Genomic DNA, 22746 nt, shown 5'->3' on the forward strand with positions numbered 1-22746 from the left:
GCGCGCCCCTCTGCTTGGGGCTTCAGCGCTGAAGCCCCTTCCTGGCTGCCCGGGACGCCTTTCTCAGGCCAGGGAACCCTGCCAGGCACGCACTGCAGCCCCACCGCGAGCCCCACCGCCTGCAAAAGGGCGGACTAGTGGGGGCAGGTGGGGGAGGCTTGGCGCAGCTGTCTCCACTTGGTCCACGGACACCAACCCACTGCACCCACCTGGGACCAGAGACCCCTGACCACTCCTGTGGCTCAGTGGTGGACAGGGGGATCTCCGGCTCCGCAAATTCACAGGTAACCCAGGCAGACCCACTGACGTCAGTGCGGGGCTGCAGCTGGGCTAGGAAAGTGTCCCTACTTCCTGGGGAGGGCAAGGAGAGTTCTCCATAGAAGGAAGCAACAAAGACCACGGGGACGTGCTGTCAGAGCTACCCCTCACGGGCCACTCACAATCCTGATGCCACAGTCTACACTCCTGGCAGCCAGCCCCACCCGAAGGCAGGTGAGAACCATGCCCATGGGACGAAAGCCAGCAGGGCTGGAAGTGGGTGGAAAAACGACTTTAGGGTCAAGCCAGACCTGTGTCAGGCCGCAGCATCTCTGGGGAGCATCACCTCCCACAGCAGCACCTTGGGGCCTGGGGGAGGCTCCCTTGCAGAGGGCCCTATGCCAGGAAGGAGGGCGTGACCAGCCACACCACAGGCTCTCTGCTCCAAGCCCCAGAACACAAACCAAGTAGATGACCCAGCCCCACACTGGGCCCTCTCCTCAGCCCAACAAAGGTTCTCACTTACCCGCCCTGCAGGGTGGGGCTCTCTGGCTGTCCCCCACCCAAGGAGGGGGGCTAAGGCATCTGGCCAGGGTGTGAAGAAAAATGGTAATTTCCCAGGCCAGTCCAACCCTGCACACCAGAAGCAGGGTATCTGGGCACACCCCAGTCCCATCCCAGAGTCCTAGACTCCTCGGCACACCCCAGCCAGACTGCTGAGCTCGTGGGGGGTGGGAGCAGCCATCAGGAAGGTCTTGCTTCTCAGAACCCTGAGGCCAGCTCAGGCCTGGATGGATGCAGAGGCTCCCAGACCACAGCTGGGCCCTGAGGGAGACCTCAGAATGGGGACCCAGGCCTGGAGAAGGGTGTGTGGCTCAGGAGTGAGGTTTCCAGCTCACGCTGAGACAAAAGACGTGTTGTAGATTCGAGAAAAGTCGCCTTCAGAAATCAGGATCCCAGGTGCAAAAGATATAAGTGAAGTTTAATCAGGAGACCCCGCTTCATGTCTTCCGGGAGGAGTGAGGGAGGCCCTGAGATGCTCAACCACGTCGTTCCCCCGCCCCTACCTTTGGTCCAGAGTTGAGTGTTCTGACCCCCTTCATGCCACCCCGAGAACATGTGGGTCTGGGGTTCCTGCTTCCTCACCCAGGACGCCCAGTCCCTCCAACATGTGATACCCCAACCGGGTGGTGCTTGGTATCTGCAGCTGGGTAGGAACACAGGCTGCCAGGACTTGGAGGCCCTGTCCTTGGGGCTCAGGAAGGCCAGTGGACAGTGTCCCAGAAGCCCAGCTGAGACAGAAGGAAGACCCCGCGAGCAGGTGGCCCCCACACCAGTATCCTGGTGGCCTCACCGGCTCTTCACCAGGGCCCTGTAGAGTGAGAAGCTGAGGACAGCAGTGACAGCAGCCCCAATGGCCCCCAGTGTCACCCGCAGCCAGAAGGAGGTGGTGTGCAGCTCCCCGTGGACCAGGTGTCTGTAAGAAAGAGGCTGGCTGGCGGTGCCGCAGGGGTGCTGCCCAGATGCCCGCTGTCAGAGCCTCCGCCCCGCCTCCTGGGGCTGCTCTCTGTCCGCGTGGGCACAGGGCCCACCCTGCACCCAAGTGACTCTGGCCTCGACGCTATAGCAGCCCTGCCTTCCGGGCCACAGGGACCACTGGTTCCCCGGGACGGCGCCCAGCCTCCCACCCCGGGGCCGCGTGCAGGTACACACGGGAAAGCGGCCATGGCAGCGAGCCGGGTGAACACAGCAGTGCTGGGCTTAGCTGGACCCACACACGAGAACGGGGCCGGGGTGGGCAGCCGGTGTCTGCGGCAGAACTCTGTGGGTGACAGGCCGGGCGGAGAGATGCCTTCAGGCAGGTCAGCCTTAGAGGAGACAAAGAGGCAAGGGGTCTGCCCGTCCATGTAGTGGCGCTGCAGAAAGAGAGGCTGCATGAGGGGACCGTCCCCAGGCGGCCGAGGCATGGGGACTGCCCCAGAGGGACCTGCCAGGGGGAACTTGCCTTGTAGACACTGGCGCATGGTGCAAAGGACCCAGGGTCGCTGCCGTCGAACACTAAGCAGGCCACGTCACAGGTGGCATCGGGCGCAGTGGCCAACAGGCTATCCGCACTCACCTCACACAGCTAGACAGAGCCTGGGTTCAGGAAGGGGTGCAGGGCCAGCCCCGTGGGCCATGGTGACACAGCACAGCCCAGCGTGGACCCAGGGTCTGTCCCAGGGACCCCAGTACTCACTATCAGGTACTTCTCCTGCCCGTTGACCTGCACCGTGTTGATGGCATAGACAGCTTGTCCCTCCACGGGCTCCCTGGTGTCCTGGCGTGGAGAAGGGAGATGACTGAAGCTCGCTGGCCCAGACGCTGCCCAGAGCCCCCGCCCGCCACCTGCAGATGCTCACCCCCAGGCTGCGGCCGAGAAAGGCCTGCAGGAATGCGGACTTGCCCACTCCGCGGGCCCCCACCACCTTGCACAAGAGAACGTTCCTTTGCGTCTGCCCCTTCTCCTGGTCCAGCCTCTTCTCACGAGTGACTGCGGATGGACAATCAGGGGCAGTGTGACAGAGGGGGGGTGCCAGGGGGGGGGGCGGGGCGCGGGGGGGGGGGGGGCGGGCACCCACCTGAGATGGCGTGGGCCTGTGAGTCCTGCTCGCAGAGCGTGGGGTAGCCCAAGTAGCCAAGGTGCTCGAGGCAACGCCGGACGTCCACGTAGGTCACCAGGCTGAGGGCGGGAGGGGCGGGCAGCGCAGGGTCAAAGCCGAGCAGCCAGCATGGGCAGTGTTCCCATGGGCGAGGGCTGAACTCACGTCCACTGGCAGAGGTACCCATGCAAAGACAGCCGGCCCGCCTCGGTGCAGACCTCGAGAGGCAGCTGGGGGCCCCACGGGGTAGCGGGGAACACGCTGAAGAAGCTGTCCAGTTCTGCAGGCGAGAGGCAGCCATCGCGATCCTGCAGGCAAAGGGGCTACGGTGACACGGGCCGGGAGGCGGGCGGGATCGCGGCGGTGCAGGGCAGAACTCACGACACCCTTACCCGGTCATGCTTCTCAAACACCCTCTGCACGAACTGGTACCCAAAGTGGTTGAGCTCGGTGCTACAGCCGGGAGGCACGTGGAGCCTGTGGGGAGGCGGGGCAGTCCGGTACCCAGGTCCCGGGGGAGCCCCTTGCCCACCATGCTCCCCACGCACCAGCCTTCAGCCAAACACCGCAGCAGGAAGGCAGCCGGATGCTGTCGGGGCAGGGGCCCTCTGCTTTGTCCCATCCTAACTCCCCACAGTCAGGGAGCCCCGCCCCCACTCACGGCGGGACAAGGTAGTCTGGGGTCAGCACCAGCGTGTCCCCATAGCCAAAGCGCCGTAGGATGGTCCACGTGGTCTCATGACGGCCCCGCTGGATGAAAAGCGTGTTCAAGAACAGAAAGCCTGTTCCGAAAGAGACAGACGGCAGGTAGCGCTGAGCACCGGCAGGCCCCTGCTGCTCCCAGGGCATGGCAGGGCGTCCAGACTCACCGTCCAGGGTCAGCCGGTCATCCCGCACGCCTCCGGCCACGTTCTTGCACACCACTGTCTTCACATCCTCCAAGGCCTGAGGGGCCAGCGGGTGCCCAAAGCAGGATTTCTGCCCCCGAGGGAAGTCGCCATCAGCTAGCCAGTTTTCCCAGTGAGTGCTTGCCTGTGCCCTCCAGGGATGGGCAGCACCAGCAGAGAGGGGGGTCGCACCTGGAAGGCGTTGAGCTCCTCATCACTGAGCGCCTGGTCCAAATCCTGGTCCGAGAGTCTGAAGATACGCGTGAGGGCTCGGACACATGCGGGCCTCAGCTGCAGAGACAGCTGGCTCAGCGCGTGTCCTGCGCCACCGTTCCCGCCGGCCTGGCCGCCTCCCCAGAGCCTGCTGCCCACCTGCTTGGCCTCTGGGTCATAGAGTGGGGCTGTGGGGTGCAGCACGGCTTTCTGCGCGTAGTAGAACACCTCCGAGACGTTCCTCAGGTTCTTGGCAGAGCACTGGGGGCCACGGGGACAGACGCAGAGACGTGACCAATACCACCAAACGCGAAGGGCCCCCCGACAAGAGGCAGGCACAGGCTCTCTCCCAGGAGGCCTGGGGTGTCCAGAGGCCGGCAGCACCCGGGCACGCGCCCTAGCCGCCCGCTCACCTGCACACATGTCTCAATCTCAGGGAACTGGTTCATGACGGGCAGCACAGCCCCCATCGAGCCCCCCGGCCGCAGGTCTGACTTGTTGCCTGCCAGGATGATGGGGACTCTGCAGGGAGAGGCCAGCGGTCACCGCGGATGGGGGAACCAGTGGCTTGCACCCACCTGGGCCCTGCCCGTTACCTGGAACCTTTATTGGTCTCCCCATTCACCAGTGGGATCCACTTGGTTCGTATCTGAGAAGAAAGACCTAGCCGTGAGCACAGGCAGGTCCTGGTCTGGAACTCCTGCCTGGACTGGGGGAAGTCAAGGCCCGCTGAGGAACCAAGTTCTGGACACCGCAAACTTGACCACTTGGAGAGAACAGTAGGCAGGTGGACCTCACTTGATCCTAACAGTCCCCAAACACCCCCAAGGAACCTGGAATCAGCAGCCCGAGGCAGCCCCCGCCACAGTCCTGCTAACCACCCACATGCTCTGTGGGAAGGCAGGGCCGTAGGAACTCCTGCCCACATGCTCCCAGAGCCCAAGGCCTGGGTCAGCTGTGTCCATCTGTAGTTTATTCAGAGAACACGGGGCTGGGTGCCAGCGGCAAGGACGTGCGGCGCAGGAGCTCCCACCCTCACCTTCTCAATGGTGGCCTCCTCAGACACGTCGTACACCATACACACCACATCTGCCTGTGGGAAAGGGGTGATGCATGGCGTGAGCACAGGCTTCCGGCTCCACGCCACCTGCTGGGGCCAGAGGCCTTGGAACCACCCCCCTCAGCACCCGGCCACAGCCAGGGACCCCCAGACACTGTCAGCTGCTCCTCCTGACAAGTCCTCCCGCCCCCTCCTCGGGAGCCGCCAGATCTGCCGGGTCTCCCGCAAGGCTCAGGCCTCCAGCCTTGGAACTGGGCACCGGGCAGCAGCCCTGCATTCCTGGGTCATTGCAGGCACGAAGAGACAAAGACTCAAGGGAGGACTGACAAGGCGGCTGCTCCTGGGTAGCCGAGGCCTTCACCCTAGCCCAGTGATGCCCCGGGACGCAGGTGCTCCTGGTAACAGGTGGGTAGCGGTGACCTGGAGCCTGGCTCAGGGCACCCGCTGTAGTTCAGCAGCTCAGAGCAGTGCCCTGGGCTACAGGATGGTGGCACAGGCAGTCAGGGCACAGGCCTGGGTAAGGGGTCACCTCTCCCCAGAGCCAGCGGGCTGGCCAGCCATGCAGTAGCACAGTCCCTCTCCTCTCCAGCGACCGGCAGGGAGAGCCCAGGGAACCCGACAAGTGGTAGGATTAGCGAGGCCTCGGGCCCCTGAGCTCCTCCGCCTAATCCCCGCAGGCAGCAGCGGGGGCGCAGCCCTCAGGGACACAGCGCACCTTGTGAATCTCGTCCCGGAGCTCCTCCGGCGTCTGCTCGGCTTCTGCGGGGAGGGAGGGAGGGAGGGAGACACCGGGGCTGCGGAGCCCGCCGGGAGCCGGCGGGGAACCGGCCGGAAGCCCGCCCCCACCCCGCCCCCAGGGCACAGCGCGGCCGGCCGGCTCCACCTGAGTAGTCCACGATGTGCGTGGGCACCCTTTCCGGGGTGACGTCTGCGGGGATGGTGATCTCCTCGGCGCGGGGAGGGACCTGCAGGGGACGCGGCGTGAGGGCGGCCCGAGGCCCGGGACCCGCACCGGGGGCTGCGGCCGCGCGTGCCTCTCACCTCCGCGGGGAACTCCTCGCCCACGAGCGACAGGATCAGCGACGTCTTTCCCACCTGGGCTGCGCGGGGCGGCGCGGTTAGCGCATAGGCCACGGTCGCCGCGCCCCCGCCCCGGCCCCGAGACCCCCGCCCGGCTCCCCAGCCCGGCGCCTACCCTCGCCCAGGAGCAAAATGCGCACGTCCCGCTTCATGGCGGCTGCACGGGCCCGGCCCCGGCCCCGACCCCAGCCCCAGTCACGACCCCAGTCCCGACCCCAACCAGCGATCCCCCGCCCGCCCGCACTTCCGGCTCCCGCCCGCACTTCCGGCCCCCCGCCTGCCGAACCGCACGAACGGAGCGGGCCAGAGCGTCCCAGCCGTGCGAAAGCGCCACCGCGCGGACACACTGGGTATTGCAGGTCCGCCCCGCCCCCTCCTGCAAGGGGAGCAGGAGGTGGAGCCTTTGGTGGAGGCCACGCTCAAGCCTGGAGTGACCAGCTGACCATACGCCAGAATGCAACACCCACGTTTATTTAAAGTTTACAAGGTAGAGACCTAAGAGAGCCCGCAGGTGAAGAGCCCAGCAAGCACCTTCCATAAGTTCAAGGTCTCGATGACCGACAATCCCAGGCCCTCTGGCGTGGACAGACCCAGGCCTTCTTGGCTCAGCAGGAGGCCCTCGGACATCCCTGCTTCTCAGTCAGGCGGAGGCCCTGAGCTCAAGGCCCGCTCGGAGGCCCGGTGGCCCATGACTTCCCACACCAAGATGTCACCGTGGGCCACTGAGAAGAGCAGCTGGGCGGACGGGGCAAACCTGCACAGCTGCACCACGTCGTCATGGCCGGCCAAGTCCCGTGTGGCCCCCGACTGACAGTCCACCAGCCTCAGCACTCGCTCTGGGGGCAAACAGCATGGGGCTGGGGCTGGGCAGGCAGAGGGCTGCACCCACCACACCCCGTGACTGTGTAGTTCCTGGGGCCCGGGGTCCCCGCCCTGTCCCAGTGCCGGGGCCTCTGGAAGAAAATGTGCTCAAAGCCCTGTGTCCTCCACACCCCAGGGACCGCTGAAGCTGGGACCAGGGACACCAAACCTAATGAAGAGCCCATCGGCTTCCAAGGCCCCAAGCTAGGCCAGTGAGTCCCTCTGCTGAGGCCCTGGGTCTGGGTCCCACAGTCAGCACCTCACACCCCTCATCTTCTGACCCTACAGTGCACCTGGGCGTGTGTCCTCGCCCCACTGCAGAGATGAGGAACTTGGGGCACTGAGGTGAGAACAGTCTCAGGTGGGGCACGGGCAAGCCTCTCGGCTCCCCTCAGTCCCACTGCACCAGGACTCACCGGCAAAGCCAACTGCCACGAGGTGGGCCCCGGGGGACAGGCTCAGGGACACGGCAAAGAATGGCAGCGGGATCCTCTCTACCACCTGTGGACAGTGAATGTGATTCTCCCCTCCCCAGCCCTGGGGCCCTCGGGCTCCCAGCACCACACAGGGGTGGGGGGTACACATGCCTGCTTCTGGTGAAGGTTGTAGAAGACTAGCTCTGGATGCATGCTGAGGCCCGCGCACACCAGCAGCGCCCTGTCCCAGGGGCAGAAGGCCACGAGACAGGGCGGGGGATGGCTGGGAGCCTGGGGAGGAGCACACACACTGGTCAGATGGGCGGGCACCACCCCCCACCCCTGTGCCCCCAGGACCCTTACCTCCGTGAGCGTGGGCGATGGGGAGCTGAGCCAGTCCACGAGCTCGCAGCAGCCCCGCGGCCAGTCAGCGGCCCAGATGCTGATGCGCTGGTCTGAGCTGGCAGCCAGCCACAGGTCGGCCCCCTCTGACCCGAAGTCTCCATACTGGGGTGGGGGAAGGGCTGGTGGGTGCCTCCCGCCCTGCCCTACCCAATCTCCCTCCCCTGCCAACATCCCCCAGGCCAGGCCCTGCCGGCTCATGAGGCTACTTCACCTCTTTGCTTGTGCTCTGGATGGTGGAGATGAGAGCGCCCTGGTGGTCACTCAGGATGTGGAACGTCATCCCTGTGCAGGGGCGGCTCACAGCCACAAGCCCATCCTTGTCTCCAGAGAGGATGGTCTGACCTGGGCCAGACAGGGCCACAACGTTACCCTGCAAGCCCCTGGCCCCCGGCCCAGATGGGTGAGCACACGGAGGCCCCATGGGCCCCACTGCTCACCATCGGCGGAGTAGGCCAGGGCCGTCAGCGCAGCCCGGTGGGGTTGCATCTTGAGCTCCATGGCAATGCGGGTGACGCTGAAGACACGCAGGGTGCCGTCACTGTAGCCAGCCGCCACCTGCTGCTGCTCTGGGCGTCTGCAGGAGGGGGGGCTCCAAGCCAGACAGAGGCAACTCTGGGGGCCCACAGGAGGAAGACACGGGCACTCCCCTGGGCGTGGGGAACACGGGCCCAGCCCCAAGGCTGGGATAGACACCGAGGGAGGATACAGAGACCAGGCAGGGGCTAGGAGGGGGGTCTGGTTCGGCCCTCAGGGCCCCCGGTACCTGGTTCAGCACCTGGAACTGGATCAGGAGCTCCATGCTGGCCAGGGACCACACCCTCACACTCCCGTCATCACTGCACGTGGCCCAGTGGGACGCGCTGGGACTGAAGACCACCTCATTCACCTGCAAGGAGCCAGCCAGCCGGCCGCGCTGAGGCTGCGGGGCCCTCAGGCACAGGAGAGACACGGCAGCCCCAGGTGTTTTTTGTTTTTTAAAAGATTCTATTTTTTAACCTAACTCTATTCCCGACATGAGGCTCAAACTCATAGCCACAAGATCAAGACTCGCACACTCATCGGACCCAGCCCGCCGGATGCCCCAGGTGGTCTTTCTGAAGAGAGCACCATCTCTCGCACAAGCCTGCCTGGCCCCAACCACCTCCACGTGGCATCAAGAACCCGTCCTGGCCTCTGTCCCAAGTATCCCCACATGACACCTGGGTGGGACGGAACCTGATGGCTCACTTGCTAAGACAGCACAGAAGGGACCGTTCTGGTTGGCCCTAAAAAGTGGTGATATGACGATGGGTGAGGACATGTCCCCGGGAGCTGCACACAGAAGGTGGAGGAAGACAGCCCAGGCAGGAACACAGGAAACAGTAGACACAAAAGCCATGTGTCCACAAAGGACAAGAGCACGCTCTAGACTCGGACGTGAATTTCAAGGATAAATGCGAGCTCCTAATACGTCATGTGGAAAAAAGTAACCGGGGGTGCCTGGATGGCTCAGTGGGTTAAAACCTCTGTCTTCTGTTAAAACCTCAGATCATTATCCCAGGGTCCTGGGATCGAGCCCCACATTGGGCTCTCTGCTCAGCAGGGAGCCTGCTTCCACCCCCCCACCCTGCCTTTCTGCCTACTTGTGATCTCTGTCTGTCAAATAAATAAAAACTCAAAAAAAAAAAAAAAAAAAAAAAAAAAAGAACCAAGCTGTCCGGCTGAGCAGCGGCAGGCCCCTCTGGCACTTGGACCACGACCCCTACGTCCATTTCCCTCAGGAGGGGCCCCCAGACTCTGAGAAGGAATAGCCGAGTCCGGTTCTACAAGGAGCCGCAGAGGGGACCCTGGGACACCTTGTCCTTCCACACGAGAGGGACGTCACCAGTGACCACCAGCTCCGGTCAAGGCTGTAGGACCCAAGGGCCCGTGTGCCAGCAGGTGAACAGACATGGAGCCGTGTCTGGCACTGACACAAGCTGTGCTACAGACAACCTGGAGGGCCCCGTGCTCGCTGAGAGAGGGCAGACGGACAGGAACGCCTAAAACAGCTAAATCCACAGCAACAGAGTCGGCCAGGGAGTACCAAGGGCTGGGCAGGGGAATTGGGGCGGGCGGGTGGTTTAAAGGGTAAGGGGCTTCCTTTTAGGGAGGGGAAATGCCCCAAAATGGGATTGTGGTGAGGGTCGTGCAATTCTCTGAAGATAACAAAACCACAGATCCCCAGTGGATAAGGGCTATGGTGTGTACTTCGTATCCGAACACAGAGCTGCCACCAAAAATCCACAAGCAGCACACGACACTCCCCCATCCAAGTTCCTCTGATGACAACCATTATGTCAGAACAAACGAAGATTAAAACGAGATTTAAAAAAAAGGAAAAGGATTTGGGAACCAACTCGAAGAACCTGCCCCTGGCCAAAGACGGGGCTTGAAGGGCATCATGAGAAGCAGTGACCGCGAGGAAGCTGGACCCACATTCCCACCTAGCAGTGTGCACAGAGCCTCACGAACTCGCAGACCCCCACCGGCGGCCGAGGAACCAAGCCTGCACTCAGGAGACCCGGCCCAGGAGGGAGAAACTCACCCACCCTGCACTCCCGCCTCGGTGCCGCCTGGAAAAAACCAAGCTTGCGAGGCCGTCTCTCCTGGTCACCCAGCAGGCCCTGCTGAGCAGGGGCCATTTTACGAGCACAGCGCCAACGGCAAGCAGCCCTGGACCAGACCCTGGCCTGGCCTCCAGCGCTCTTGGACCCCAGGAACATAAGGGCCTAGAGGCAGGTCCAGCTGAACTGGTGGGAGGTTCCAGGACAAAGCAGCTCATTTTTTCAACAAATAGATTAAGAGAAAAAAAGGACAAACTAAGAAGGACAGAGAAGGCCAAAAGGCCCGGGTGGGGACGCATGCAAGGCCTGTGCGGACAGGGTTAGCACAAAGTTCCAGGCTCTCCTCACCTGGAGACTGCCTGGGCCACTTACACAAACCCACCGGACTGCTGGTCTTGGCCTTGGAGCAAACCAGGGAAGGGAGGAGCAGAGCAGAGCCCGTGTGGCTTACTGCCCTGCCTCTGTCCAGGGTGGAAATGCCCTCACCTTGCTCCTGTGGCCGCTGATGAGGCGGGTGCTGGTGCCCTCGGCCCAGCTAACGTACCAGAGCGTGCCTGCCGTGGTGCCCACCACGCCCATGTCCATGCTGTCGTGGAAGACCGCACTCACAACAGCCCCGTCCAAGGTCAGCTCACGCTCCATGAACACAGAGCTAGACCTGGGGTGGAGGGTGGGGGCAGGGGGTTGAAGGGGCGGTGGGAGCCACAGCTCAGGGACCTGGGGCTCTGGGGATGTGCCCTGATCTTTGGGCTGCAAGACACCGGCCTCCCCCTCCCCAGCCCTGCAGCCGGCCGGCAGCTCACCTGGCTCGTGAGCCCTCGCACCGCAGCTCCGCCACGGCCCCCACCGCCCAGAGGCGCAGCCGCCTGGTGTTGCTGCCACTGACCAGCCGTGCACCCGAACACAGCAGCACTCCTGGGAGGCAGGAGGCGGCATGAGCCCTGCCCCAGGCACCCAGAGCTCCAGTTGATGTCTCCTAGGAAGGGGCCGTGGGGACGCTGTTGGGCACCCACCGATCTCACCGTCGTCGGCTTCCCAGGCCAGGAAGCAGCGGCCGGCACTTGTGTCCCAGACACAGATCTGGCCAGCGTTGGAGCCGCAGTACAGCAGAGGTACGGGCCCATAGCAGAGCGAAGTCAGCTCACCCGCCCTCACCTCCTCGGGGATGGGCACTCGGTGTCCCTGAAGGGACATGAGGGCAGCAGGGGTCAGCAGTGTCCTGGGACCCAGCCCGACCCCATCGTCTGGAACAGCCTCTGAACCCTGGCACCTGGAGGCTGACATCGGTCCCGCGCCGCTGTAGGAGCCACAGACTAACGGCACCTTGGCCCACACAGACCAGCTCACTGGCATCCCAGGGATTAAAGGCCACACCGTGCACTGGCTCCGGGAGGCGGGTGGAAGACAGGACCTCATAAGTGGCCGTGCTCCACAGGGCCAGAGTGCGGTCGCCATAGTCCCCTGGGGAAGACACATGGTAGCTGCATCAGCTGCCCAGGAGTCTCAGGACAGGCAGCAAAGTCCAGAGGCCACTGTCCTCCCAATACCCCAACTGACCCAGTGTGACAAGGAGCTCATCGTCTGGCGAAAATGCCAGAGCCTGCACAGCGGTCCTGTGGTAAGAGAGGAAGTACCGGCAGGAGCCCCCAGGCACGTCCCAGATGCAGATGTGGCAGCGGGAGGCAGTGCCACAGCTGCCCGAGGCTGAGGCCAGGACCTGGCGGGCAGGAGAGCAGGCAGTCAACCAGAACAGAGTGGCCCACAGTCCCACTGCGGTTCTGGCTGGAGGGAAGGCTGGAACAGCATCCCTCGTCCCGCTCTGGAGGGGAGAGCCGGCTGCGGTTCTCAAGGCCCAGCCCTGGGTGGAGAAGACAGGATGCAGGGCTGGTACCTGAGCACCGTGGCTGAGGGCCAGGGTGGAGATCTCCTCGGGGTGGCCGAGCCAGTGTCGCTGGGCACCAGAATGCAGGTCCTCCACCACCACCAGGCAGCCGCATGTATAAGCAAAGAAGCCTGTGGGCAGGGAGGGCACCCCTGAGCCAGTCCGCTGGGGCCCGTCCCAGGGCCGACAGAGCTGGGCCCTCCCTGCCGCGGCTGGGCTGGGAGCCAGGGTGTGCAGCGGCCCCACCTGTATCTGGCTTCCAGACCACGTTGGCGCGGCCATTCCCGTTGTAGCCCACGATGACCTTCAGCAGCAGACGCTCCACGCCAGTGTTGGACACAGAGGCACTCTGCAAAGACACGGACAGGACGCTAGGGTGCCGGCACGGTGCCCAGCCACCTGCCCCCCCATCCCCAGTTCGACCTCTCCCCGATCAAGCTGGAGCTTGGGATGGAGCCTTGGGAGGTGCAGGCTCCAAGATGGAGACAAATGGCAGGAACACAGGTCCCAGAACCCACACGAGAAGCCGGCAGAGCGCAAGTGGGAGGCACCTGGCATCTAGGGAGGCTGGGCAGGGCAGCAAGGCCCAAGGCAGACCTTGGGGAGGGCACGGGCACAGGATGAGGAAATGGGAAGGAGCCAGGGCCCAAAGGGAGGGCTCATCAGGACACCACCCGGGGCCACTATGGGCGTCTTCAGGACAGCCAGAGCCCTGGCCAGCCAAGCCAGAGTGCGGGCACAGGGTAGAGGAGTCACCTGCAGGAAACCTGTCACTAAGATCTACATCAAAGCTCTGTCACCAAAGCTATGAGCTTTGGAGGCCACCCCAGGGAGACCCCAAGAAACCGAGTTTCCCGGGGGAAAAGGACACTCCAGAAAACTACCAGGCCATGCCACCCCCACCTCTGGGCCCGTAGGGCGTCTGCTTGTGGAAGGGCCTGCAATGACACCCCCCACCCGAACTGACCTTGGCCAGCAGGGGGGTCTTATAGCGTGCCAGGAAGTGCCTGTAGCAGTCTGGGCGAGCAGAGGGGTGGACCTGAGCTTTGCTGACACTGTGAGCACCTGACCGGGGAAGGAAGAGGCCTCGAAACATCAAAGCACCCACAACCCCTCAGAGACCCCTCCCTGCACACAGTCACCAGGCACCGCTGGGCAGGACACATGTCTAACCCACAGCAGACGCAGGGGGTCAGGCAGGCCACACCCCACTGCTAGCCCGGCCCAGCTGGGGCCTCAGACGAGCCTACTTGCCCTGCAGGGAACACAGCTTGTCTCACAGAGTAAACCTCGGCCCGTCCGGCAGCTGGGCCTCCCTCAGGCCACCAGGAGCCCACGCAAGACCGCAGTCCATCACGAGTATCCCCACCCCGTCCTGCCGCCCCTCTTCTGCTTACTGGACCAGCTATGGGGGTGGGGACCCATGCTGAGGCCCCAGGGGCCCCCTGGAGACCCCCAGACCCCATCTCCAGCCCTGCTGGCCTCTTTCACCAGCATGGGCAGGCATGAGGCCTGACAGAGTCGCGCGGGGCTGTGGCTCTCTTCAGAGACTCCTTCTTCATCCGACAAGGAGAAGGCGCCTGGGGAGAAGGCGGAAGGGAGCCGTGAGAGGAAGGGGCAGGACTCTGCTGTCGCCCCACCCCTCCCCGACCTGGAGCAGAGATGCGCTCGACACTCTCTCCGGGGCTCTCTGCCCTACCGTTGTCACCCTTGAGGGACCCCACACAGACGCCTGGCTGGAGCGGGGATGCTGGGGATGGCTCAGGCACCTGCTGCCGGGGGAGCCCGTTGGCCCCACACACCGTGTCCTCCAGCTGCCTTGCATCCAGGCCTGGACACAAAAGAAGCCAGCCTGGGCCACACACCCCCAGTTCTGCACTAGGAACCCCAGGAAAGGAAAGGGCCCTACGCCACCCACAGAGATGGCAGAGCTGGCCCCAGAGATGACCACAAAGCCTGCCCCTGTGGTGGGGCCACTCACTAGTTGTATAGGTCGGGGTGGCCGCAGGCGAGTCTCCAGCACTGCAGAGGCAATGAGAGACCGGGTAGGAAGAGGGTAGCAGAAGGCCAGCAGACGCAGCTCGAGGGCAGGCACTTGCCTTCCTGGGGGTGACCTCTCTGGGGGACCCAGAATGTCCCAAAGGAAGATGGCATCCCCCACGCTGAGAAGCTGCTGCTGGTCAGGGCTGAAGCCCACGGCATGTACGGGCTCTGAGTGGCCAATATAGACCTGGGGGCAATGGTAGTCACACAAAGAGACCTGGAGGCACAGCTACGGCGCCACGGTCCCCTGGCACACCGGGTGGAAGTACCGCGTCCCACTGCAGGAGGGCGATGTATCCTGCAGGCCCGGCTGCAGTCCTGAGCCACCAGATAGGGACAGGAGGAGGCGACTCTCGGGGGCTGCAGGCCCCAGCAGGCACTGGGGAGCAGGGGGCGTCTTGTCCGCCCTCCCTCCTACCCACCTACCGGGCACCTGCCTGTGGACCCCACCTGGCAGCTGGGGCAGGACTTCGTCACGTAGTCCCACACCTTGATGGCCCGGTCGGCGGCCATCAGCAAGAAGCGGGCATCCCTGCTGAGCGCCAGGGAGGGGCAGGCCACAGCGTGGACGCCTGGCAGCTGCAAGAAGCACTCTGGTCGGTGAGGAGAGACCAGAAATCACAGACCCCCCCAAAAGGAAGTCTCCCTCCGCGAGAACTGCCACTTCCAAGGAGCAGCAGGTGGCCCAGGGCCACCCTCCTTACGGCCCTTGCAGGCATAGAGCTGGGGTGTGGAGAGAAGAGATTACACGCTGACCACAGCCCCGGGCTCACCTCCCGGACCACACGGCCCGATGCGGTATCCAGCACCGTGACTGTGTGAGAGGATGTGGACAGCAGCAGGTGGCCAAGAGGTCCAGGGTCAAAGCAGATGGCCACAGCTGAGTCTAGGCAGCTGCTGGCCGGGTCCAGGGCGCTGACATCGATTTGCAGCAGCTGGGGGAGGGCAGCTAGTTGCCGCTGGCCCAGCCTCCAGGTGGAGCACGCACCCCCAGAGCCCAAGCACAGAAAAGGAGTCGCCTCAGGCACCTGCTCGGCACTCCTGCCCACCTGCGGCTTACACATTCTGAGTCCAGGCAGCAAGGATCAGACCCTCTCGGGGTCAGCGTGACCTCCCACCTGCCCCCTCGACTCCCTCGCACTCTACCCAGGCCCAAGGAGAAGCCCTGTCCCTCCCTACCACCCTCCAGCCTGAAGGAACCAGAAGAGTCACGTGTCCCCGGCTGGGGACACATGCAGAGTGTGCTGGCCAGGCCAGCATGGACACACAGAAGACTCCAGTTCGCTCACCTCCTCTAGGCAGGCTGCGTTCATGACGGTCACCACATACTTGGAAGGGCCCACGAAGGCCAGCAGGCGGCCATCCCCGCTAACCGCCAGGGCATTGGGGGTCGGGTGGGCGTCCCGGCACACCACGTTAGCTGCCGGCAGTGTGGGGGCACAGAGTCAACTGCGGGGAACCCAGACCTACCCCCAACTGTGGGAATGGACACCAGTGGGCACGAGCTACCACTGGACCAGCTGGGGTTCCTCCTGGACCACGGCCAGCTGCCAAAGGGACCACCACCGGCCCAAGTGGCCACTACTAAGTGGCCACAAAAGGGAACACACATGCTCGGCTGACCCGACCTCCACCCAGTAGTCAGGCCATTCGCCTCCTCCCACGGCAGGGTTGGCACAGACCCTCAATGACCTTTCATGCTGGGGAGCACTAAGTTCTAAAACCACGCTAACCTGGGAGCTGCGGGCAGTGGGCCAGCCCCGCCCCACACGGACAGGACAAGGACGTGGTCAGGAGGCTGGAAGGGGCAGCGTGGGGGCCTCACCTGCCACACGCAAGACGCGGCATGGGGCGCTGACGCACTGGTACTGGGCCAAGGTGCCCGAGGAGCAAGAGCTGAACAGGAGGCTGCCGTCGGGGCTGGTGGCCAGGCCAGTGACGGGTCCTCGGTGACACCTACGCCACACAGGGACAGCCGCTGCCCTGGCCCTGTGCCGCACCACCCACACCTCTCCCAGCTGCTCCTGACTCGGCACCCCAGGGGCGGCAGAGGGCTGGAGCTTCTGTGCACGGCCCTTCCTTGCCCGGCCCCGCTGCCCACGTGCCACCTCAGCTTCCACCTCGGGGATCTGTGAGGCCGGAGCCAACGGGCACCCACCTGTGCTCCACCAGCACCTCAGCAGCCTCCAGGCTGAAGGAGCGGACGGCCCCACTGCTGAAGCCGCAGAACAAGGCTGGCCGCGTGGGGTGAAAGGTGACGGTACACGGGGCCTCCTCAGGGGACCGCAAGTCATAAAGCTGAAGGGCAGGGTCCATGAGGCCGGGTAGGGACGGGGCTACATGGGCTTCAAGAGCCTGAGAGCCCATCTCTCCAGGTGGCCCCACAGGCCCCCAAGGCTCCACGCCTGCCTCACCCCGCCCACTGGCCCTCGGGCCCTCCCTCTGCGATGGCACCCTTCTGGCCGCACCCCACCTGCTGCAAGGTCACCAGGTCCCAGACGCGGACAGTGTGGTCCTGGGACACTGTGGCCAGCTGGCTGCGGCTGCCCTCGGTGGCCAGGGCCAGCACCGGAGCGGTGTGGGAGCGAACCAGCACGCTGTACTCCTGGGATGGGACATCCAGGAAGCCCAGGAGGCCGGACGACGTGGCGGACAGCACACGCTGACCATCGGGGCTGATGCACACTGAAGTGACTGGGCCCTCGTGCTCTGCACACAGTGTGGCTCAGTGAGCTCCCGGGCCCCTGCTACCACAGAGGCAAACCCACCTGTCTGTGGGCCAGGAACAGGCAGGCTCCCCGATGACCACCACTCCTGGCCTCAAGACTCGACCCCCTGGAACCCTGGGCTGAAGTCTAGCCAGGGGATGACCCAGGGACACGGCCCTCCCATGGTAGCTCTGACGCCGAGACGGCTTCGCGGTCCCACCTGCCTCCAGAAGCACAGAGGAGAAGTCCAGCGGCCAGAGGCGCAGGTAACCGTCCTCAGAGCCCACGGCGCATCTGGCCTGGGAAACGCTGAGGCTGCTGATGGAAATGCCAGGGCCTAGGGAATGGGCAGGGTCAGAGCACAGCATCAGCGCAGTTCCCCCCGCCCATGTTGCAGAAAATCCACCTACCCGAGCTGAACGCCTGCTTCTGTGAGGCGGGGCCATCAGGGGGCCGTGCGGGTAGGAGCCGGCGTGCGTGCCGCACAGCCATGCGCCGGGGGTCGATCTCCAAGATGTGGCCGCTACGACTGCACACATAGCTGCTCCGGGAGGTGACAGGTAAGGGCTGAAGGGACAAGTGCGAAGGGAACCCAGCCAGCCATGGGAGTGAGGGCAGGACTCACAGCATATGACCATCCTGGGCCTGTCCAAAGGCCAGACCAGTCAACTCCAGCACGCGATGCTCCCCCAAGTCCACAGGGCAGGAACGCAGCTCCCCCCCTCGCAGCCGCCACAGCCGCACGCTGCCCTGCCCGCATGATGCCATCCTGTGAGGCACAGACGTGATGCTACAAGGGGTCCCCAACCCAGGGAGCAGCAAGCAGGCTCCGCAGGCTCCGCCCCCACGGGCCACCAAGGTCTCCTTCCTGCAGCACAGGGACAGCACCATCACCTGCTTTCGTCAAAAGAGGCCACCTCAAATGCCTGGATGTCAACCCCGGTGTGTGCCTTTGCCAGAAGGACTGCCTCACCGCCTCGTCCCACCTGGGCTGTGCCCCAGGCCAGCACCACCTGCAAGAGGCCCAGACTGAGCGCCCGCAGCCCACCCCCACCCTGCTCGGCCTCCCCCAAGCCTCAGCTCTCCTTTCCCACGCAAGAGTGCTCGGTGGCCAGAATTGTAAGTGTCCCCCTGGACTTCTCCACTCAGGCTGGGCACATCTATGGGAACAGAGAAAATCCTGAGCTCCAAGCAGAGACGGACCTGTGCTGAAACACGGGACACTCCGACACACCTGACCTCAGGAAGGCGGACATGCCAAATGCGGCCCGTGGAGAGAGCGGGCACAGCACTGACTCTGAGCATGGGCCTGAGAGCACAGGAAAGCACAAGGGGCAGGGGCTTGGCAGGGGAGCTCTGCTTCCTAAGTGCCTGGACTCTGCCTGCAGCCTGGCACGGCCACCCCAGCCCCCAACCCGGGCCTGTTACCGTCCTCCCGTGGCAGTCCCTGCCAACGCCGCAGAGCAGCGCCCCACCGTCGGAGAAGCTGCGGACGGAAAGGAAGCAGTGAGCGTGGCTGGGGCTGGCCCCCCACCCCTCGCCGAGGCCCCACACCCACCTGAGGGAACAGAGGGCATGGGCTGGGCTCTGGAACAGAGACAGGCACTCCCCGGTCTGGAAGTCCCAGAGGCGCAGCATGCTGGGGGGCCGGGCCTGGGCCGAGGCCAGCAACAAGCCACTCCCATCCAGAGCCAGAGCAGAAACCTGGAGGAGGCAGCACGTTGAGGGAACGGCACTGGGCCCGCAGGTATGAACTTCCCCTGGGATAGGCGGGGGGCGCCCACCTTGTCCGTGTGGCCAAGGAAGCAGCGCTGCTTCCGGGTGTCAAGGTGCAGGACGACGATGGCCGCGTGGCAGGGATACACCACAGCAGCGCCGTCCTTGGTCCACAGAGCCTGTGCACAAGGGCCAGACCCGGACGTCCGAGGCTGCTCAGCCTCCGCCCACCCCAATCCCAGCACAACCCCCACGTGTCAGGAGCATACACTCAAGCAGGATGTCCCCAAATCCTATCTCCAGTATTAGAAACTCCAGAGTCGAGGTAGAGAAACACCAGGACCCACAGACACTCAGACCGCGTCTAAAAGGACCTGGCAAGCACAGGGCCACAGACCCAAAACCGGTGTCCACACCAGCCCCACACACCAGACAAGCATCAGAGCCTCACAGGACATGTGCGAACTCTCAGGGCTAGGGAAGCTCTTGCACCTAGGCCCATGGTCACGCGGCCTGCGCTCCGGACAGAAGGAACGGACACCGGGATGGGGTGCCCGTGCTTCTGCCAAGGGAACGCAGGGCCGTGCACAGACACTGGCAAGGCCAGGAATCCGCGGGGTGGGGGGAGAGACTCTATACCCTGAGGACGCTTAGACGTCCATGTAACCACGCTGGTGAGACACAGGCTTTTCCCACTGCCCCCTCTGTGTGACTGACACTCATGCAACCCAGCAAGAGCACGGGACCCCTCACCCATTTGGTGGTGTGGCCCCCAAAGCCGATGACTCCCTTGAGCCGCAGGACGGGATCCGGGAGAAGGCTCTGAAACAGGCAAACTCACACTGAGACCCCAGGAGGTGAGGCTCCTGCCCACTGGGGCCGCACCAGCCCATGCTGGCTCCTCCCTCCCGAGAAGCAACGTAGTCCCAGGGGCTTCTGCCAGCTGCACCGGGGCAGGAAGACAGGACCTGGCCTCAGTGCCAGACCCTTTGGGGAGCCCAGCTCCAGCCCCTGCCTGCAGCCCAAGGCATCCATGGATCACCTAGTGCCTCCGGACCCTTTGTGGGAAGAGACTCTCGTCTAAAGCCACCTCCTGCCTATGCTGCTTTCCGTGGAAAGGCTGGATAACGACAGGTTTCAGAGACCCAGCAGACCTTCCCCACACCTCATCTAGGCCTCACCCACGATGGTGAAACAGCTTACCCCTCACCTTCCCCAGAGTAGGCACTGACCTCGTGCACAGCCACACCCTCTGGGGCCACGGGCACCACAGTTCGCTCAGGAGTGGGCACGTGAACACCCCTGCCGGCTGCATGCTTGCCAGTGACCTCCGGCCCGGCTGAGGGCTCTTGGATACGGTCATTGGGGCCATTCACACTGGGGAGCTCTGAGCGCTCACAGAACACGCTGACCTCTGGAAGGGGCCTGGGCTCTGAGGGAGCCTGACAAGACAGCAGGGGCACAAGGGCCTGTCAGCACCCCGAGGCTGCCACCCTCCAGCCCCGCCCCCAAGAACACAGGAGCACTCATGGCTACGGGGCCAAACACCTGCACCACAGAGAGCACGCGGTCCTGGAGGGGATTGCTGAAAGCCACTGGGTGAGAGAGAACCTTCGGCGCACGCCCCAGGAAGTCTGGAATACAGCCAGAGGCCACAGGAGCTGCTCAGCAGAGGGCACAAAGGCCTGGGGACAGCATGGTCCCAGGGCTTCACCCACTCCTGCCAAGCCACAGCCGCAGGCCACTTTTCTACCCCGGGCCCCCCAACACCCTCCTACCTGGAAAGGCTGAGAACACCAAGCACCTACACCTCCCACACGGAGCCGGCATCTCAGGACAGCCTCAAGGCGAGCCCTGGGCCCTGTGGGTACCCCACTGCCAGGTTCCCCACCCCCAGTATCAACACCCCCTTCCGTGAAACTCCACGCGCCTGCAGGCCAGAGCCCAGTCCCTGCTGATCTCACAGGCCCACCTGCCTCAGGAGGTGAAGAGCTCTTCTGAACCAGCTTGGAGGACGCACTGAAGCTGTCTCTGGGAAACCTTGACAGGGTGGAAAGAAAGTCAGCGTCCAGCGACCAGCCCGCCGTCCCTTTGCCGGCCTCCCGCAGGATGGGCATAGCCGCTCACCGGATGTGGACATAGTGGTCATACCAGCTCTCCCCCTTTGGCACCGGGAATGCCATTTCTCGCGGTACAGGTACGACAGACAGCTTCGCCCGCCGCGCCTCAGCAGTGCTGACAGCTACAGAGGACAGAACCAGTCCAGGGAAGGAGGCCCACCCCGCTCCCTCTTCCAGCCCAGGCAAGTCTCGACACCAGATGCCACCAGCCCAGCCACAACCACCCCCTGCCCCCGACAGGTGCCTCGGTTGCTGGGGGTGCTCCAAGATTACACAGCATATGTGTTTCTGTCGTGAGCCCGGCTGTCAGCCCCTCCTGCTGAGAACAAGAGCGGGACGGGCGGGGGCATCAGCGCGGCACTCACCAGGCTCAAAGCACAAGTCACTGGTGTAGAGGCTCTTCACCAGCAGACTAGCACACAGCCTGACACTCTTGAGGTGGCTGTAGCGTCGGTTCAGGTATAGAAGCAGGACGTCCCGCAAGTCCAGCTGTAGGCATGTCCACCGGGGACCAGAGGGAGCGACACCGCCCGGCTCTGAAGAGCATGAGCCGAGATCAGCGCCCACAGTCTCACCAGCCAGCCCACGGCACTCTGTACTTGGCCAGCCCCAACCATGGCATGCCCCCCGCCTCCCTCTCTGCTCTCAGGCCACCACTCCAGGGCTACCGCTTCCACTCACGCCCCATTTCGGCATCACCTTTTAAAGAAAACCCAGCCTCACAGATGAAGGGAAACTGCAGCCACGTGGCCGTAGACTTGAACTCCTTGAAGAGGTTGGAGAAGGACACACGGATGACCTGGCTGTCCTGCAGGGCAGAGCACGACCGTGAGGAGACCAGAGGGGCTGCGAGAGGTGCTGCGAGCCTGCACCCGCACCCCCGCCAACCCCACTTCCCCAAGCTCGGCACCTCGGTGGCCACATCCAGGTGGATGATGAAGTGCTTGGCTGGCAGGGGCTTGAAGAGCACGTACAGGAACCGGCCTGTCAGCCCCAGAGACTGGGTGCTGGTTCTGGGCAGCTGGATGTAACTGCCCGCAGAGACAGGACCCCGGATGCGGTACACGGTGCACTTCAGAGTCTTATCCTGAAGACAGAGAAAGGGGATGCAGCTCGGTCCACCCAGGGACGCCAGGAAGGGCACCACCGGCGGGACCCTTGGGTGGTTCTAACAGGTTTCTCAGTAGGGCTTAGACAGGGTCCCGAGGGCGGCTGCCGGGTCCCCCCCCCCCCCCCCCCCCCCCCCCGTCACTGGAGCCACATCGCCTTCCTTAGTGGAGCGCTTCCACTCGCCCACCTGGAAGTGTCTGAAGACGTTGAGGAACGGGTGCTGCCACACTAGGGAGCCAGGAAGGTGTGAGGACCCCAGCGAGCGGGAAGGCGCGTCCCCAGATGCCAGGCCCCCGCCGGCGAGAAGGGGCGTCGCGTGGCCAGCCTCCACATCTTCCAGGGAGGGGCCAAAGCCTGGGCCTGGGCTCCACCCGCCCCCTCTCTGCGCGCGGCTACAGCGATACTGCGCGCCATCCCGCGTCCTCCCACCGACCACGGCCTCCGCAGCGCGGACTACCTCCCGCCCCGAGCCCCGTCCCCCCGCCGCGGACCCCCGGCCTCCGCCGCGCCGCCGCCCCGACCCCGGCCCTCGCCCCCCCGGGCCCCTTTCCCGCCCCCTTCCGCACCGACACCCTATCCCCGGCCCCCCGGCCCCGGCCCACAGCGCGCGGGTACCTTTCGCCATGGCGTAGCCGCTCGCACTTCCCGCCTCGGCCACCGCGCGCTCCACGCTGGGCAAGCAGCGCGCGCTTAGCAACGGCCGCCTGGCAACGGCGCCACGCCCGCCGTCCTGAGCGCGACGCCACGTGACCGCGACGGG

General features: G+C 64.4%; 2 protein-coding genes across 9 annotated transcripts; both read right to left on the minus strand.

Moving 5' to 3' along the window:
* Positions 1-1219: 1219 nt before the first annotated feature.
* RHOT2 (ras homolog family member T2) lies at positions 1220-6700 on the minus strand. 5 transcript variants are annotated; one of them, XM_059415811.1, is made up of 19 exons: positions 6672-6700; positions 6102-6160; positions 5944-6025; positions 5776-5819; positions 5040-5093; positions 4597-4649; positions 4414-4522; positions 4160-4261; positions 3980-4078; positions 3770-3878; positions 3562-3682; positions 3293-3377; positions 3066-3208; positions 2880-2980; positions 2661-2791; positions 2498-2578; positions 2264-2386; positions 1972-2174; positions 1220-1735 (listed from the first exon to the last, which is right to left on the minus strand). In XM_059415811.1, exons 1-19 carry the CDS (start codon positions 6676-6678, stop codon positions 1609-1611), a joined length of 1833 nt encoding a protein of 610 aa, XP_059271794.1. In that variant the 5' UTR covers positions 6679-6700; the 3' UTR covers positions 1220-1608. The 5 variants fall into 5 exon arrangements, with proteins under 5 accessions (XP_059271794.1, XP_059271796.1, XP_059271797.1 ...); XM_059415813.1 differs by lacking the exon at positions 6672-6700 and adding an exon at positions 6256-6367; XM_059415814.1 differs by lacking the exon at positions 6672-6700 and adding an exon at positions 6256-6286 and having other exon boundaries at positions 6102-6155.
* WDR90 (WD repeat domain 90) lies at positions 6678-22709 on the minus strand. Of its 4 annotated transcripts, XM_059415808.1 has the most exons (42): positions 22602-22709; positions 22124-22214; positions 21787-21964; positions 21576-21684; positions 21242-21412; positions 20884-20998; positions 20729-20796; positions 20305-20390; positions 19989-20198; positions 19510-19578; positions 18825-18935; positions 18599-18744; positions 18469-18526; positions 17935-18053; positions 17666-17809; positions 17451-17581; positions 17261-17377; positions 16806-17041; positions 16491-16630; positions 16158-16288; positions 15622-15752; positions 15106-15267; positions 14783-14911; positions 14389-14519; positions 14271-14311; positions 13989-14120; positions 13687-13869; positions 13257-13354; positions 12536-12638; positions 12299-12420; positions 11965-12124; positions 11678-11868; positions 11421-11589; positions 11211-11322; positions 10894-11065; positions 8586-8708; positions 8260-8434; positions 8034-8164; positions 7781-7924; positions 7589-7708; positions 7418-7502; positions 6678-6976 (listed from the first exon to the last, which is right to left on the minus strand). In XM_059415808.1, the coding sequence occupies exons 1-42, from the start codon at positions 22609-22611 to the stop codon at positions 6777-6779; spliced, it is 5454 nt and encodes a 1817-aa protein (XP_059271791.1). In that variant the 5' UTR covers positions 22612-22709; the 3' UTR covers positions 6678-6776. The 4 variants fall into 4 exon arrangements, with proteins under 4 accessions (XP_059271791.1, XP_059271788.1, XP_059271789.1 ...); XM_059415805.1 differs by lacking the exons at positions 21576-21684; positions 21787-21964; positions 22124-22214; positions 22602-22709 and having other exon boundaries at positions 11430-11589; positions 21242-21326; XM_059415806.1 differs by lacking the exons at positions 18825-18935; positions 21576-21684; positions 21787-21964; positions 22124-22214; positions 22602-22709 and having other exon boundaries at positions 21242-21326.
* Positions 22710-22746: the final 37 nt, after the last annotated feature.

Source organism: Mustela nigripes, chromosome 11, assembly GCF_022355385.1.
Source record: "Mustela nigripes isolate SB6536 chromosome 11, MUSNIG.SB6536, whole genome shotgun sequence".
Lineage (NCBI taxonomy): Eukaryota > Metazoa > Chordata > Mammalia > Carnivora > Mustelidae > Mustela > Mustela nigripes.